Source organism: Coregonus clupeaformis, chromosome 40 (assembly GCF_020615455.1).
Source record: "Coregonus clupeaformis isolate EN_2021a chromosome 40, ASM2061545v1, whole genome shotgun sequence".
In the NCBI taxonomy this organism is placed as follows: Eukaryota; Metazoa; Chordata; class Actinopteri; order Salmoniformes; family Salmonidae; genus Coregonus; species Coregonus clupeaformis.
In genome coordinates this window covers 9,731,616-9,749,520 of record NC_059231.1, presented here as the reverse complement: position 1 = coordinate 9,749,520, position 17,905 = coordinate 9,731,616, and the positions used below count along the sequence as shown (strand labels likewise).

At 45.6% G+C, this 17,905-nt stretch overlaps 1 protein-coding gene across 1 annotated transcript in view; it reads right to left on the bottom strand.

Annotated features, from left to right (window-relative positions):
- The window catches only part of si:ch211-67e16.11, a 29,421-nt gene extending 11,739 nt beyond the window's left edge, over nt 1-17,682 (bottom strand). Inside the window, exons 1-5 of the mRNA XM_041868826.2 lie at nt 16,967-17,682; nt 13,146-13,379; nt 12,685-12,855; nt 10,433-10,564; nt 10,017-10,183 (exon numbers count right to left, since the gene is read on the bottom strand). Coding sequence (XP_041724760.1) covers nt 10,017-10,183; nt 10,433-10,564; nt 12,685-12,855; nt 13,146-13,379; nt 16,967-17,444 — 1,182 coding nt within the window. The 5' untranslated portion in view covers nt 17,445-17,682. The remainder of the gene's footprint in view (nt 1-10,016; nt 10,184-10,432; nt 10,565-12,684; nt 12,856-13,145; nt 13,380-16,966) is intronic.
- Nucleotides 17,683-17,905: the final 223 nt, after the last annotated feature.

The following is a 17,905-nucleotide window of genomic DNA, read 5'->3' as shown; positions in this document are numbered from 1 at the left end:
GGTCTTTATAGTCTCTATAGTCTCTATGGTCTCTATAGTCTCTATAGTCTCTATGGTCTCTATAGTCTCTATAGTCTCTATAGTCTCTATGGTCTCTATGGTCTCTATAGTCTCTATAGTCTCTATGGTCTCTATGGTCTCTATGGTCTCTATAGTCTCTATGGTCTCTATAGTCTCTATAGTCTCTATAGTCTCTATGGTCTCATGTATAGTCTCTAGTCTCTATAGTATCTTATGGTCTCTATAGTCTATAGTCTCTATGGTCTCTATAGTCTCTATGGTCTCTATGGTCTCTATAGTCTCTATGGTCTCTATGGTCTCTATGGTCTCTATAGTCTCTATAGTCTCTATATTCAGTCTCTATAGTCTCTATAGTCTCTATGGTCTCTATAGTCTCTATAGTCTCTATGGTCTCTATGGTCTCTATAGTCTCTATAGTCTCTATATTCCCTATGGTCTCTATAGTCTCTATAGTCTCTATGGTCTCTATAGTCTCTATAGTCTCTATAGTCTCTATAGTCTCTATAGTCTCTATATTCCCTATGGTCTCTATAGTCTCTATGGTCTCTATAGTCTCTATAGTCTCTATGTTCTCTATAGTCTCTATAGTCTCTATGGTCTCTATGGTCTCTAAAGTCTCTATATTCTCTATGGTCTCTATGGTCTCTATAGTCTCTATAGTCTCTATGGTCTCTATAGTCTATATAGTCTCTATAGTCTCTAGTCTCTATGGTCTCTATGGTCTCTATAGTCTCTATGGTCTCTATGGTCTCTATGGTCTCTATAGTCTCTATAGTCTCTATATTCCCTATGGTCTCTATGAGTCTCTATAGTCTCTATGGCTCTCTATAGTCTCTATAGTCTCTATAGTCTCTATAGTCTCTATAGTCTCTATATTCCCTATGGTCTCTATAGTCTCTATGGTCTCTATAGTCTCTATAGTCTCTATGTTCTCTATAGTCTCTATAGTCTCTATGGTCTCTATGGTCTCTAAAGTCTCTATATTCTCTATGGTCTCTATGGTCTCTATAGTCTCTATAGTCTCTATGGTCTCTATAGTCTATATAGTCTCTATGGTCTCTATAGTCTCTATGGTCTCTATGGTCTCTATAGTCTCTATGGTCTCTATGGTCTCTATGGTCTCTATAGTCTCTATAGTCTCTATGGTCTCTATGGTCTCTATAGTCTCTATGGTCTCTATGGTCTCTATGGTCTTTATGGTCTCTATGGTCTCTATGGTCTCTATGGTCTCTATAGTCTCTATAGTCTCTATGGTCTCTATAGTCTCTATAGTCTCTATGGTCTCTATAGTCTCTATAGTCTCTATAGTCTCTATGGTCTCTATGGTCTCTATAGTCTCTATAGTCTCTATATTCTCTATAGTCTCTATAGTCTCTATAGTCTCTATGGTCTCTATAGTCTCTATGGTCTCTATGGTGTCTATAGTCTCTATAGTCTCTATGGTCTCTATGGTCTCTATAGTCTCTATAGTCTCTATAGTCGCTATAGTCTCTATAGTCTCTATAGTCTCTATAGTCTCTATATTCTCTATAGTCTCTATAGTCTCTATAGTCTCTATAGTCTCTATAGTCTCTATAGTCTCTATAGTCTCTATATTCCCTATGGTCTCTATAGTCTCTATAGTCTCTATGGTCTCTATAGTCTCTATGGTCTCTATGGTCTCTATAGTCTCTATAGTCTCTATGGTCTCTATGGTCTCTATAGTCTCTATAGTCTCTATGGTCTCTATGGTCTCTATAGTCTCCCATAGTCTCTATGCCCCATGGTCTCTATGGTCTCTACCATGGTCTCTATGTCTCATAGTCTCTATAGTCTCTATGGTCTCTATAGTATCTATGGTCTCTATGGTCTCTATAGTCTCTATAGTCTCTATGGTCTCTATGGTCTCTATGGTCTCTATAGTCTCTATGGTCTCTATGGTCTCTATAGTCTCTATGGTCTCTATGGTCTCTATAGTCTCTATAGTCTATATATACTCTATAGTCTCTATAGTCTCTATAGTCTCTATGGTCTCTATAGTCTCTATAGTCTCTATGGTCTCTATGGTCTCTATGGTCTCTATAGTCTCTATAGTCTCATGGGTCTATAGTCTCTATAGTCTCTATAGTCTCTATGGTCTCTATGGTCTCTATAGTCTCTATAGTCTCTATAGTCTCTATAGTCTCTATGGTCTCTATAGTCTCTATAGTCTCTATAGTCTCTATGGTCTCTATAGTCTCTATGGTCTCTATAGTCTCTATGGTCTCTATAGTCTCTATAGTCTCTATGGTCTCTATAGTCTCTATAGTCTCTATGGTCTCTATGGTCTCTATGGTCTCTATGGTCTCTATGGTCTCTATGGTCTCTATGGTCTCTATAGTATCTATAGTCTCTATGGTCTCTATAGTCTCTATAGTCTCTATAGTCTATATAGTCTCTATAGTCTCTATAGTCTCTATGGTCTCTATAGTCTATATAGTCTCTATAGTCTCTATAGTCTCTATAGTCTCTATGGTCTCTATGGTCTCTATAGTCTCTATAGTCTCTATGGTCTCTATGGTCTCTATGGTCTCTATGGTCTCTATAGTCTCTATAGTCTCTATGGTCTCTATAGTCTCTATAGTCTCTATGGTCTCTATGGTCTCTATAGTCTCTATAGTCTCTATGGTCTCTATGGTCTCTATAGTATATATAGTCTCTATGGTCTCTATAGTCTCTATAGTCTCTATGGTCTCTATAGTCTCTATAGTCTCTATAGTCTCTATGGTCTCTATGGTCTCTTTAGTCTCTATAGTCTCTATGGTCTCTATGGTCTCTATAGTCTCTATGGTCTCTATAGTCTCTATAGTCTCTATAGTCTCTATAGTCTCTATGGTCTCTATAGTCTCTATAGTCTCTATAGTCTCTATAGTCTCTATAGTCTCTATAGTCTCTATAGTCTCTATGGTCTCTATAGTCTCTATAGTCTCTATAGTCTCTATAGTCTCTATGGTCTCTATGGTCTCTATAGTCTCTATAGTCTCTATAGTCTCTATAGTCTCTATGGTCTCTATAGTCTCTATAGTCTCTATAGTCTCTATAGTCTCTATGGTCTCTATGGTCTCTATAGTCTCTATAGTCTCTATGGTCTTTATGGTCTCTATAGTCTCTATAGTCTCTATAGTCTCTATAGTCTCTATGGTCTCTATAGTCTCTATGGTCTCTATAGTCTCTATGGTCTCTATGGTCTCTATAGTCTCTATAGTCTCTATAGTCTCTATGGTCTCTATAGTCTCTATAGTCTCTATGGTCTCTATGGTCTCTATGGTCTCTATAGTCTCTATAGTCTCTATGGTCTTTATGGTCTCTATAGTCTCTATAGTCTCTATAGTCTCTATGGTCTCTATAGTCTCTATGGTCTCTATAGTCTCTATGGTCTCTATAGTCTCTATAGTCTCTATAGTCTATATGGTCTCTATAGTCTCTATAGTCTCTATAGTCTCTATAGTCTCTATGGTCTCTATAGTCTCTATAGTCTATATAGTCTATATAGTCTCTATAATCTCTATGGTCTCTCAGGGTCCTTTTGGCACTCTGTCTGCTTGAGTCTAGGGATCAGGTTGTTGTCTTTGTTCCTGGGAGGTCCCTAGGGAGTCTGTGGCCATTGTTAACATGGGAGTGTTGTACTACTCCCGCTGCTCAGTCCAGCCACTCTCTGCAGGGTTTACCCTGCCCTGAACATATGGCAGGGATTACTACCTCTGGGAGGGGAAGGAAGGTGGGATTGTTGGGATTGTTCATAACTGGACATGTGACTAAGGGGTCAGTAAGATGAGTGCAGTTGAAAGACGGGAGGGAGAGGCAATATAATTAAGAATGGCGCTTGTCAGAATGAGATGAAAGGGAGTTTCAGGGAAGGGTTTTATCCCAAATGGCATCTTATTTACTATAGCATGGGTAGGCAACCTTAGTCCTTCATGTTTTTGAATGAACCGACCTGGAAGATCAGGTGTGTTGAATTTAGGCAATCACTGAACTCACTTGGTCATGTGTGGTGCCTTGTTGGAACAGAATCCTGCAAATCCAGCAGTGCCTGAGGCACTTCAGCAACAGGGTTACCTACCCCTGCCCTATATAGTGCACTACTTTTGACCAAAGCCCCCATGGACCAGAACCCTATGGGGCTCTGGACAAAAGTAGTACACTATATAGTGAATATGGTGCCATTTTGGATGCAGCCAAGGTCTGATGTCTTCACTGCAGATCCATGGTAGTTAAGTTAAGTTGGGATGTGTGGTGGGGTTGTTTGTTATGAAAAATGGCAGGCTTACGCTAGCTCTATATCTCTAGGCTAATGTTCTCCACTCAAGACTGTGTTAGTGACGATATCCACACAGACAGCATAGAGAGTACCAGCCTAACACTGGAACTATTATTATAAAGAATGCCTGAGAACCCGAGAATGATCGTGCGACAACTCCCTCCAAGGGCTGTTCTCAGGCCCAAGGTAAAGACAAGACCAGGGGAACAGCCCTTGGAGGGAGTTGTCGCACGATCATTCCCGGGTTCTCAGGCATTCTTAATTTTATAAAACAGTTTTTCACTAAAAACATTAATTTAACGAGTAAATTAGTTTTTGCATTCTGAAGTTGCTACCCAAGCGGGCTGGTCGTTAGTTATTTTCTCATGTTGTGACCCAGTCGTTAACTCTAATCATTCTATTCATTCGACGTTGCTACGCTAAACAAGTCGTTAGCATGTAGCTAGCTAGCAGAGATTGAATTATGATGAGAGACAATGTGTAATGATGTATTAGTAAGCTACAACTGGTATGGCTGGCGAGACCGAGCTAACCAAGCTAGTTGGAGATGTTAATAGTGACGTTTCTCTTGATGGCACTGCAGTGGAAGAACTGTCCATGGTCCTGACGCTGGTTGGTGACAGACAATTTTTGATTTGATTTGATTTGATTTGATTTGATTTGACATCTTCCTTGGCGGAGAATGGGACGTCCCGCTCACGTCGTTGCCAGCTAAAATGGCACTCCAGCGCTTTCTGTTCTCCATGTTAGGCTGCCAATAACTCTTGAGTGAGCTCTCACATCGTTGGCCACTCATAGCCATGATCTCCCTTGCCTCCAGGCATTGGATAACTTTTGTATGAGCGTGTGCAGCACATGGGGATGTGTGAAACTTAGTCCTCAGCCTGAAGTGTCCCCACTTGTGCCAGAGAATAGCTAGCTTTTCACGTGGCGTCGACTGGTAAGACGCTTCGGGGGTCAATCTGAGCCTTGTGTCTTTTGAAAAACTCTGAGGAGGGTCGTTGATGTAACGGTTCAACCCGGCACGGAGACCCGTGAGGGTCGTTGATGTAACGGTTCAACCCGGCACGGAGACCCGTGAGGGTCGTTGATGTAACGGTTCAACCCGGCACGGAGACCCGTGAGGGTCGTTGATGTAACAGTTCAACCCGGTACGGAGACCCGTGAGGGTCGTTGATGTAACGGTTCAACCCGGCACGGAGACCCGTGAGGGTCGTTGATGTAACGGTTCAACCCGGCACGGAGACCCGTGAGGGTCGTTGATGTAACAGTTCAACCCGCACGGAGACCCGTGAGGGTCGTTGATGTAACGGTTCAACCCGGCACGGAGACCCGTGAGGGTCGTTGATGTAACGGTTCAACCCGGCACGGAGACCCGTGAGGGTCGTTGATGTAACAGTTCAACCCGGTACGGAGACCCGTGAGGGTCGTTGATGTAACGGTTCAACCCGGCACGGAGACCCGTGAGGGTCGTTGATGTAACGGTTCAACCCGGCACGGAGACCCTGGTAGCTACTCAGCCCAACACTTTACCCTTAGCATTCCTCACACTCCCATAAAACTCCCGTAGGATAGCATTTAACCCTTCCATTGTCGTTGTCTCCTGTTTTGTTTGAGCCAGTCAGAGAAACATTTCAGTCTCAAGTTAGTCTGCTTCACTGTGTTGGCTTCAATATGGCTCTTTTCCAGGGTGTTTTCCTCCATCCGTTGGCTGGTTATTATGGGATAGTCGCCCCCTCCCATCTCCTGTTCCCACCACTCTTTAAAATCCATGTCTCCCCAAATATTAAATTAATGTTGAACACACTGTGCTGGTGAATGAATTCATGGAATTCTGAGTGTTTACAGTTTCCATGGTGAATTATTAGTTTCACATGCATTCTTGGGTTAGCATGGGAGAGATTGCATTTTTTAAAAATCCACAGGTCGTAGAAGCAGACAGGTAACTTTATACAACCCACAACTGTTGCAAACCAAATGGTGGCATGGAAAAATAATCTGTAGATGTGTTTTTACCGAGGGAGATGAAGTTCATGAATTTCCTGCCTGGGCTTCTGGACAGTGGAATTATGACATTACCACCTCATGGCATATCAACCAAGAAGCGTCCAGGATCCAAACAATCCGTTTTATAATACTGTATGACAGGCAGTCTTATGGCAGTACAGGTTACTACAGGATGGGAGTCAGTTAGTGACTACAGGATGGGAGTCAGTTAGTGACTACAGGATGGGAGTCAGTTAGTGACTACAGGATGGGAGTCAGTTAGTGACATCAGGATGGGAGTCAGTTAGTGACTACAGGATGGGAGTCAGTTAGTGACTACAGGATGGGAGTCAGTTAGGGCCAACAGGATGGGAGTCAGTTAGTGACTACAGGATGGGAGTCAGTTAGTGACTACATGATGGGAGTCAGTTAGTGACTACAGGATGGGAGTCAGTTAGGGACTACAGGATGGGAGTCAGTTAGTGACTACAGGATGGGAGTCAGTTAGTGACTACAGGATGGGAGTCAGTTAGTGACTACAGGATGGGAGTCAGTTAGTGACTACAGGATGGGAGTAAGTTAGTGACTACAGGATGGGAGTCAGTTAGTGACATCATGATGGGAGTCAGTTAATGACTACAGGATGGGAGTCAGTTAGTGACTACAGGATGGGAGTCAGTTAGGGCCAACAGGATGGGAGTCAGTTAGTGACTACAGGATGGGAGTCAGTTAATGACTACAGGATGGGAGTCAGTTAGTGACATCAGGATGGGAGTCAGTTAGTGACATCAGGATGGGAGTCAGTTAGTGACTACAGGATGGGAGTCAGTTAATGACATCAGGATGGGAGTCAGTTAGTGACATCAGGATGGGAGTCAGTTAGTGACTACAGGATGGGAGTCAGTTAGTGACATCATGATGGGAGTCAGTTAGTGACTACAGGATGGGAGTCAGTTAGTGACTACAGGATGGGAGTCAGTTAGTGACTACAGGACGGGAGTCAGTTAGTGACATCAGGATTGGAGTCAGTTAGTGACATCAGGATGGGAGTCAGTTAGTGACTACAGGATGGGAGTCAGTTAGTGACTACAGGATGGGAGTCAGTTAGTGACTACAGGATGGGAGTCAGTTAGGGACTACAGGATGGGAGTCAGTTAGTGACTACAGGATGGGAGTCAGTTAGTGACTACAGGATGGGAGTCAGTTAGTGACTACAGGATGGGAGTAAGTTAGTGACTACAGGATGGGAGTCAGTTAGTGACATCAGGATGGGAGTCAGTTAATGACTACAGGATGGGAGTCAGTTAGTGACTACAGGATGGGAGTCAGTTAGGGACAACAGGATGGGAGTCAGTTAGTGACTACAGGATGGGAGTCAGTTAATGACTACAGGATGGGAGTCAGTTAGTGACATCAGGATGGGAGTCAGTTAGTGACATCAGGATGGGAGTCAGTTAGTGACTACAGGATGGGAGTCAGTTAGTGACTACAGGATGGGAGTCAGTTAGTGACTACAGGATGGGAGTCAGTTAGTGACATCAGGATGGGAGTCAGTTAGTGACATCAGGATGGGAGTCAGTTAGTGACTACAGGATGGGAGTCAGTTAGTGACTACAGGATGGGAGTCAGTTAGTGACATCAGGATGGGAGTCAGTTAGTGACATCAGGATGGGAGTCAGTTAGTGACTACAGGATGGGAGTCAGTTAGTGACATCAGGATGGGAGTCAGTTAGTGACTACAGGATGGGAGTCAGTTAGTGACTACAGGATGGGAGTCAGTTAGTGACTACAGGATGGGAGTCAGTTAGTGACATCAGGATTGGAGTCAGTTAGTGACATCAGGATGGGAGTCAGTTAGTGACTACAGGATGGGAGTCAGTTAGTGACATCAGGATGGGAGTCAGTTAGTGACATCAGGATGGGAGTCAGTTGAGGTGACTACAGGATGGGAGTCAGTTAGTGACTACAGGATGGGAGTCAGTTAGTGACATCAGGATGGGAGTCAGTTAGTGACAACAGGATGGGAGTCAGTTAGTGACTACAGGATGGGAGTCAGTTAGTGACATCAGGATGGGAGTCAGTTAGTGACATCAGGATGGGAGTCAGTTAGTGACTACAGGATGGGAGTCAGTTAGTGACTACAGGATGGGAGTCAGTTAGTGACATCAGGATGGGAGTCAGTTAGTGACTACAGGATGGGAGTCAGTTAGTGACTACAGGATGGGAGTCAGTTAGTGACAGGGATGGAGTCAGTTAGTGACATCAGGATGGGAGTCAGTTAGTGACTACAGGATGGGAGTCATTTAGTGACTACAGGATGGGAGTCAGTTAGTGACTACAGGATGGGAGTCAGTTAGGGACATCAGGATGGGAGTCAGTTAGTGACATCAGGATGGGAGTTAGTTAGTGACTACAGGATGGGAGTCAGTTAGTGACATCAGGATGGGAGTCAGTTAGGGACTACAGGATGGGAGTCAGTTAGTGACTACAGGATGGGAGTCAGTTAGTGACATCAGGATGGGAGTCAGTTAGTGACAACAGGATGGGAGTCAGTTAGTGACTACAGGATGGGAGTCAGTTAGTGACATCAGGATGGGAGTCAGTTAGTGACAACAGGATGGGAGTCAGTTAGTGACTACAGGATGGGAGTCAGTTAGTGACTACAGGATGGGAGTCAGTTAGTGACATCAGGATGGAGTCAGTCTAAGGATGGGAGTCAGTTAGTGACTACAGGATGGGAGTCAGTTAGTGACATCGGGATGGGAGTCAGTTAGTGACATCAGGATGGGAGTCAGTTAGTGACTACAGGATGGGAGTCAGTTAGTGACTACAGGATGGGAGTCAGTTAGTGACTACAGGATGGGAGTCAGTTAGGGACATCAGGATGGGAGTCAGTTAGTGACATCAGGATGGGAGTTAGTTAGTGACTACAGGATGGGAGTCAGTTAGTGACATCAGGATGGGAGTCAGTTAGGGACTACAGGATGGGAGTCAGTTAGTGACTACAGGATGGGAGTCAGTTAGTGACTACAGGATGGGAGTCAGTTAGTGACTACAGGATGGGAGTTAGTTAGTGACTACAGGATGGGAGTCAGTTAGTGACATCAGGATGGGAGTCAGTTAGTGACTACAGGATGGGAGTCTGTTAGTGACATCAGGATGGGAGTCAGTTAGTGACTACAGGATGGGAGTCAGTTAGTGACATCAGGATGGGAGTCAGTTAGTGACATCAGGATGGGAGTCAGTTAGTGACTACAGGATGGGAGTCAGTTAGTGACTACAGGATGGGAGTCAGTTAGTGACTACAGGATGGGAGTCAGTTAGGGACAACAGGATGGGAGTCAGTTAGTGACAACAGGATGGGAGTCAGTTAGTGACTACAGGATGGGAGTCAGTTAGTGACTACAGGATGGGAGTCAGTTAGTGACTACAGGATGGGAGTCAGTTAGTGACTACAGGATGGGAGTCAGTTAGGGACTACAGGGTGGGAGTCAGTTAGGGACTACAGGATGGGAGTCAGTTAGTGACTACAGGATGGGAGTCAGTTAGTGACTACAGGATGCATAGTTACTCTCATTGTGTTACAGTAATATAGAATTAGTTATAGGACTTCACGGGTAACAGTACTTCTAACTATAGTAATCCAGTCCCTCGTTGTGTTGATGCATGGGGAAGTAATAGACTTATTGGGTAACTGTTTATCCATCTATAGTAATTTATCTATACTCACTATGCCGTTGTAGTTGCCGTCCCAGAGCAGCATGGTCCCGTCGTTCCTGGTAGGGCTGTGGAGGTAGAGGACCAGCGAGTCTGCACAGTGCTGCTTACCACAGATATAGGAGATGTGGTTCCTTATTACTCGTTTCTCTGTGGCTGGGTATACCCCTTCAGCCTCCTCTGTAGAGGGACAGGGACGGAGAGGTTAGAGAGGGGATATCAGGCAGTGTGTGTGTCTGTGCCCTGTCTGTCCGTCCGTCCGTCCGTCCGTCCGTCCCTTCGGTCTGTGTGTCCGTCCTCTGTCGCTGTGGTCCGTCTGCCGTCCGTCCGTCCGTCCGTCCGTCTGTCCGTCTGTCCGTCTGTCTGTCTGTCTGTCTGTCTGTCCGTCTGTCTGCCTGTCCGTCTGTCTGTCCGTCCGTCCTATCCCACCTGAGAGCTGTCCGTTCCCAGCGAAGAAGGTCTTGATGTGATCTCTGTGGAAGCCGTTGTTCCTCAGCATCCTGTAGAAGAGCTGCAGGTTCTGGACATGATGCTGGTATGTGATCTGCTGCTGCCATCCACCTGTACACACACACACCATGCACGCACCAACGCACGCACACACCATGCACGCACCAACGCACACACACACACTCACACACACCATGCACGCACCAACGCACACACACACCATGCACGCACCAACGAACGCACGCACACACACTCACACACACACACACCATGCACGCACGTGCGCACACACGCACACATATGCACACCCACACATACCACACACCCACACATACACATTGAGTCAGGGTGTCTGCTGATCATGCAGAGGTGTTGGTCTGTAAAGAGGTGGTGTTGGTCTGTAAAGAGGAGGTGGAGGTGTTGGTCTGTAAAGAGGAGGTGTTGGTCTGTAAAGAGGAGGTGGAGGTGTTGGTCTGTAAAGAGGAGGTGTTGGTCTGTAAAGAGGAGGTGGAGGTGTTGGTCTGTAAAGAGGAGGTGTAGGTCTGTAAAGAGGAGGTGGAGGTGTTGGTCTGTAAAGAGGAGGTGGAGATGTTGGTCTGTAAAGAGGAGGTGTTGGTCTTTAAAGAGGAGGTGTTGGTCTGTAAAGAGGAGGTGTTGGTCTGTAAAGAGGAGGTGGAGATGTTGGTCTGTAAAGAGGAGGTGGAGGTGTTGGTCTGTAAAGAGGAGGTGGAGATGTTGGTCTGTAAAGAGGAGGTGTTGGTCTGTAAAGAGGAGGTGGAGATGTTGGTCTGTAAAGAGGTGGAGATGTTGGTCTGTAAAGAGGAGGTGGAGGTGTTGGTCTGTAAAGAGGAGGTGTTGGTCTGTAAAGAGGAGATGTTGGTCTGTAAAGAGGAGGTGGAGGTGTTGGTCTGTAAAGAGGAGGTGTTGGTCTGTAAAGAGGAGGTGGAGATGTTGGTCTGTAAAGAGGAGGTGTTGGTCTGTAAAGAGGTGGAGATGTTGGTCTGTAAAGAGGTGGAGATGTTGGTCTGTAAAGAGGAGGTGTAGGTGTTGGTCTGTAAAGAGGAGGTGTTGGTCTGTAAAGAGGAGGTGTTGGTCTGTAAAGAGGATATGTTGGTCTGTAAAGAGGAGGTGTTGGTCTGTAAAGAGGAGGTGGAGATGTTGGTCTGTAAAGAGGAGGTGGAGGTGTTGGTCTGTAAAGAGGAGGTGTTGGTCTGTAAAGAGGAGGTGGAGATGTTGGTCTGTAAAGAGGAGGTGGAGGTGTTGGTCTGTAAAGAGGAGGTGTTGGTCTGTAAAGAGGAGGTGTTGGTCTGTAAAGAGGAGGTGTTGGTCTGTAAAGAGGAGGTGGAGATGTTGGTCTGTAAATAGGTGGAGATGTTGGTCTGTAAAGAGGAGGTGGAGATGTTGGTCTGTAAAGAGGAGGTGTTGGTCTGTAAAGAGGAGATGTTGGTCTGTAAAGAGGAGATGTTGGTCTGTAAAGAGGTGGTGGAGGTGTTGGTCTGTAAAGAGGTGGAGATGTTGGTCTGTAAAGAGGAGGTGTTGGTCTGTAAAGAGGAGATGTTGGTCTGTAAAGAGGAGGTGGAGATGTTGGTCTGTAAAGAGGAGGTGTTGGTCTGTAAAGAGGAGGTGTTGGTCTGTAAAGAGGAGGTGTTGGTCTGTAAAGAGGAGATGTTGGTCTGTAAAGAGGAGGTGGAGATGTTGGTCTGTAAAGAGGAGGTGGAGATGTTGGTCTGTAAAGAGGAGGTGGAGGTGTTGGTCTGTAAAGAGGAGGTGTTGGTCTGTAAAGAGGTGGTGTTGGTCTGTAAAGAGGAGGTGTTGGTCTGTAAAGAGGAGGTGGAGGTGTTGGTCTGTAAAGAGGAGGTGGAGGTGTTGGTCTGTAAAGAGGAGGTGGAGGTGTTGGTCTGTAAAGAGGAGTTGGAAGTGTTGGTCTGTAAAGAGGAGGTGGAGGTGTTGGTCTGTAAAGAGGAGGTGGAGGTGTTGGTCTGTAAAGAGGAAGGGGAGGTGTTGGTCTGTGAGGAGGAGGAGGTGGAGGTGTTGGTCTGTGAGGAGGAGGTGGAAGTGTTGGTCTGTAAAGAGGAGGGGGAGGTGTTGGTCTGTGAGGAGGAGGTGGAGGTGTTGGTCTGTAAAGAGGAGGGGGAGGTGTTGGTCTGTAAAGAGGAGGGGGAGGTGTTGGTCTGTGAGGAGGAGGTGGAGGTGTTGGTCTGTGTTCAGGTGAGCTGCCAGTTGTAACCCACCTGAGAGCAGTACAGCGTGGTCACAGGTCTGGTAGAGACGGCAGGACAGGTGGGAGGCGAGGGGCTGCTGGTGGCATCGCCTGGTGTTCTTGTTGAGCTCACAGCTGGACACTGGCATGTTGGGGCTGGTGAGGGGCAGTGGCTGGGGGCACCGGGCAAAGTCTGGGTGGTCTGTAAACGCACAGAATATCATCACACATCATGGTGTAGAGACAGAGACTATAGCTTACGTACTCACCCTCTTGGTGCCTACTGGTTCATTGGAGCTCCAGCTACATCAGGCTACATCAGGCTACATCAGGCTACATCAGGCTACAGCATTGTGTCCCCATGTTGGCTAATATTGTGTACTCCTAGCCTGGTCCCAGATCTGCTTGTGCTGTCTCGTCAACTCGGCAACACCGCCACAAACAGTTCTGGAACCAGGCTACTGTACGCCTGGTAGGTTGGCACCAACTCACCCACGCATCGCAGCCTCTGTGTCCGGTTGTTATCCCTGACCCCGACCACCATGGGAAGGAAGTGTATCTCACAGAGACCCCCGCTGCGCTCCACCCTCCCTGGGCTGATCCTGGGCCTCGCCACGGTAGCCTTGCGGGCACGCCCGTTCCCCGCCAGCCGCTCACTGCCGCTCTGACGGCGCTTCAGCTGGTTCTGACAGCGACTCTTCGTGGCCAGGGTCAGACACTCCTCTCCTGGAGACACAACACAACACAGGTAAGGTCAGGTGAGACACAACAACAACAACAACAACAACAACAACAACAACAACAACACATCACATATTGAAACACAACACAACATAATACAACAACACCCCCATGTCCATAGCCTGCATCTGTGTTTTAACAAGACAAAGCTGTGGACTTGACATTTCCTGAGACATATTGGGCAGAGTCTTACAAGCATTAGAAACAATATTGGGTGTGGATACGGTGGGAACATGTGGATCTGAGCAGGTGTGATGTCATTTAGGTTAGTGTAAATTTGTGTAAATGTTGAGTTGTCTTGTTTTTGTCTATGTATGTTTTATTGTCGCACAAAAAAGGTAAACATTTTTTTTTTAATTTCTTTATTTTTGACAAAAGTGACGGTTGGGAGAGAGAGCTTCCTGGACCAGTCATTCAAGATGAACACTCACTAAGAGAGAAAGTATGTGGGTGAGAGAAAGTGTGTGTTCACTGTGGTCACTAACCCATTTCCTGTTGCTCACTGTGTTCACTAACCCATTTCCTGTTGCTCACTGTGTTCACTAACCCATTTCCTGTTGCTCACTGTGGTCACTAACCCATTTCCTGTTGCTCACTGTGTTCACTAACCCATTTCCTGTTGCTCACTGTGGTCACTAACCCATTTCCTGTTGCTCACTGTGGTCACTAACCCATTTCCTGTTGCTCACTGTGGTCATTAACCCATTTCCTGTTGCTCACTGTGGTCACTAACCCATTTCCTGTTGCTCACTGTGGTCACTAACCCATTTCCTGTTGCTCACTGTGGTCACTAACCCATTTCCTGTTGCTCACTGTGGTCACTAACCCATTTCCTGCTGCTCACTGTGGTCATTAACCCATTTCCTGTTGCTCACTGTGCTCACTAACCCATTTCCTGTTGCTCACTGTGGTCACTAACCCATTTCCTGTTGCTCACTGTGGTCATTAACCCATTTCCTGGGTCTCGTTATATTGAACACAAAAAGACCTGGGTGGTACTCTCTCTCTTAGTGTTTCCCCTCAGCTTCAGATGAGGTGGTCAAGCTTGGACACATGCAAACCCACAAAACACTTCCAGATCCAAGCCTTCCTAACGTGACTGAGTTGAGCTGCTATTACCCCTCCGGCCTCCGTCTTCCTGCTCAGTATTATTTTAGTGGTGACGTTCGTACATTCAGTCCAATTGTTTTAATCTGTTTCAAATTAACCTCTTTTAAGCATTTCAACCCCTTTGCCCCTTTTAACTATATAAGCCTTTCTCTAGTGAGAAACAATCAGTAGATGAAACGAATGAGCAAAGCTGCATACCTCATAGCTGATCCTCACAGATAGATGATACTTTTGATTTCAGCTGTTTTGATAATTAACCTGGAACCGCGTCAACTTTGGTCTCTGTCTGTCCACTGGCATGCACTAGACTGGAGTGTGTGAGGCAGGGCAGGGCTGTCGTGCACTAGACTGGAGTGTGTGAGGCAGGTCAGAGCTGTCGTGCACTAGACTGGAGTGTGTGAGGCAGGGCAGGGCTGTCGTGCACTAGACTGGAGTGTGTGAGGCAGGTCAGAGCTGTCGTGCACTAGACTGGAGTGTGAGAGGCAGGGCAGAGCTGTCGTGCACTAGACTGGAGTGTGTGAGGCAGGGCAGAGCTGTCGTGCACTAGACTGGAGTGTGTGAGGCAGGGCAGGGCTGAGAAGTTAAAAGGGTCCGTAGAGAGACACAGTTGAGAGTTGTGGAACTCCTACCTCCTGTCCAAGTGCAGCAGGGTGGAGAGGCTGAAAGGGCAGAGGGTGGTGGGTGGTGGGTGGTAGGTGGTGCTGACTGGAATGGATGGTTTCAGCTAAGGACAGCATCCACTCAAGATGAATAATGGAGAGGTCTTATTGTGAATAGATGACTGGTGGCGGTGACTGGGTTCAGCCATGCATCTGGACCCTCTGCTATCCCAGCAGGGTGTCCACCACCTGACGGGTCCTGAGAGCTCTCTTCTCTCGCACTGCTTACTGCTTACAAACTCTCTCTCTCTCTCACACACACACACACACACACACACACACTTTCGCCCAGGCGTAACATACACACACACGGTATGCACACACACACACACACACAGGTACACACACAAACACACACTGTCCTGTTCCGGTTCTCTCACAGTGCTCCCACCCCTTCAGCGCACTCTCTCTCTGCATCCCAGTACATATGGAGAGAATGTTCTGATTTCCCCTTCCAGTCTCATAGAATGACTCCCTCTCATGGGAGTCGGGCTACGTAACTTCTGACCATTTGAAAACACTTCATCACTTTTACAGCATTGTGGATTGATAAATGGTTGAAACAGCTGTCCATGTAGGAAATCATGTTCTCAATCAAACCACATCTTAGAAATGTTCTATAACAAGCTGATCTGGAACACCAGTGTTTAAAAACTCTTTAACCTTGTTTCTAACCGGCTGTTAGAGCATATTTTGACAATGGATTTAGAGGCGGATATTGAAAAAAAAAGATTCACTTGAACTTGATTGGTCAACTCCCCCAGCCTTCCTGATTCAATTAACATAATTTGTATCCTTTTGGGGTGCTGCAGTTCAGTGTTGTGGCACTCTAACTTTGCCCACTCAGAGGGCTGAAAACACTCAAACATCAGTCACCATATGGGATAAAAGTTAGGAATTTAGTTGGTGAGGGGTTAATATTGCACCGTTCCAGGAATATGAAAAAGGCTCAAAAGCAAAACATTTTGGAAAAATGTGCTCAACCAGGCGGTTGATATGTCAGTAAAAAGTAAGGTGAATATGACAACATGCTATATTATTAGGCAGCATAAATTGGTTTAACCACATTTCATGACCCATGTGATCAATTAATCAATATTCAGACTTAAGGTCGCATATAAAATAATGCCTATAATAGTAATCTACACCACCTGAAAACGCATTAATTTCAATGTTTGGACATACAAAATTACCATAATTTGTTAAAATTTGACATCAATCCTCATTTACCAATGCTTACCTACCTATAAAAGTCATTGAAGCAGACCTAAAGTAATTTTTGTTGAAATATTGTTGAGTTGAGTAAAAATGCTAGGCCTATTCAAATTGCCATTCGAATAAGGCATATGACCCTCTTTTGACTTCTCAACTGCATGGTAGATCTCTGTTATTTCCTAAATAAACATCAAGTTGAAAAAATAAATATTGGAAGTTCTTATTTGCATTGTTAGTAATAGGAATTTAAGGTGAAATTGTTTTTTTTCAACATGTTTTTCAAGAAGGGACAGTTAAAGGGTTAAGACTACATTTGACCTTACAATTAGGCTAATTCATCTTTAAATGGGATAGCCTTTCAAAACGTTATTGTAGAATTAAATTAGAACATTTACCCACCCACTGGGTTCACACTGGTTGAATTAACGTTGTTTCCACCCAACGTGGAATAGACATTGTATTGATGTCTATGGTCAGTGGGCTACTTATAAGAAAAAACGTTTATTATAAGAAAAAAGTTATAAATTGAGATATCCATATTAAAAGTTTATTTTTCAAAGTAAACATATTACATGAATATGGTCTTACCTAAATAAATTCCATCCATATGTGCACATTTTTTCTTGGTCGTGTTTAGGTCCACATAAAAGAGAACCACGGGGTGTCCGAAACTCTCTCCGGGGCTAGGATCCAACACCAGCACGGCATCATGCGCGGTCGATCCCGGGAAGAAATCCTGACGTCTGTCCTCCGGTACCGAACTCGTACCATAACCGCCCTGCTTCGGCGGTAGCATCGCTGAAGAATAGGAATCTGGGAGAATGGCGAGTACTTTCTCAGAGTTTGGCTCGGAGACGTACACCGCCACCCCGCTGAGCTGAAGATGGGACAGCCGCTTACATTCCCCCTCAGACAGAGACACCCTGCGGCACAAGTTTAACTTCAGGGACTGAAACCCGGTCTTCACCCACCGATCCAAGCGGCCAAACTTCACCTGGGAGCCGCGGGAGTTCCCCAGGAATAGAACCAAGATCAAAAGAGAGACGCGCATCCACTTGAGCCTCATGGTTTTGTTGGGAAAAATATTTGCCTTTACGCTCGGGCCAATTTATTTATTCCACTTAGTTTTTTTGTTTGTTTTGTTGATAAACTCTCTCAATTATAGGCTACCACTTTCCAAAACTTAAAATGTAGGCTACAAGTTTATTTTGGAATATTAACTCTCTGTAGACGCAAACTTGACGGCTCTCAACTGTCTTATCAAATGTGAGAGATGCAGCTCTCTACATTAAATGAGGACTTCAAAGGGCTCAGAGCGGCATCCAGATGGAGAGTACTATGCAACAGTAACTCCATCCCACAGGCTCTGACATACCAGTAAACAAAGGGGGAGAGGGGGAGTTAGAGAGGGAGGGGGAACCCGGTGCAGCATGAACATGGGGATAACAGGCTACCTGGCTGTCAAGGGCAGGGAGAGTGCATTATGTGCGCGCGCTGACGCACGGCGCGTCCACTTTTGTTCCAAAG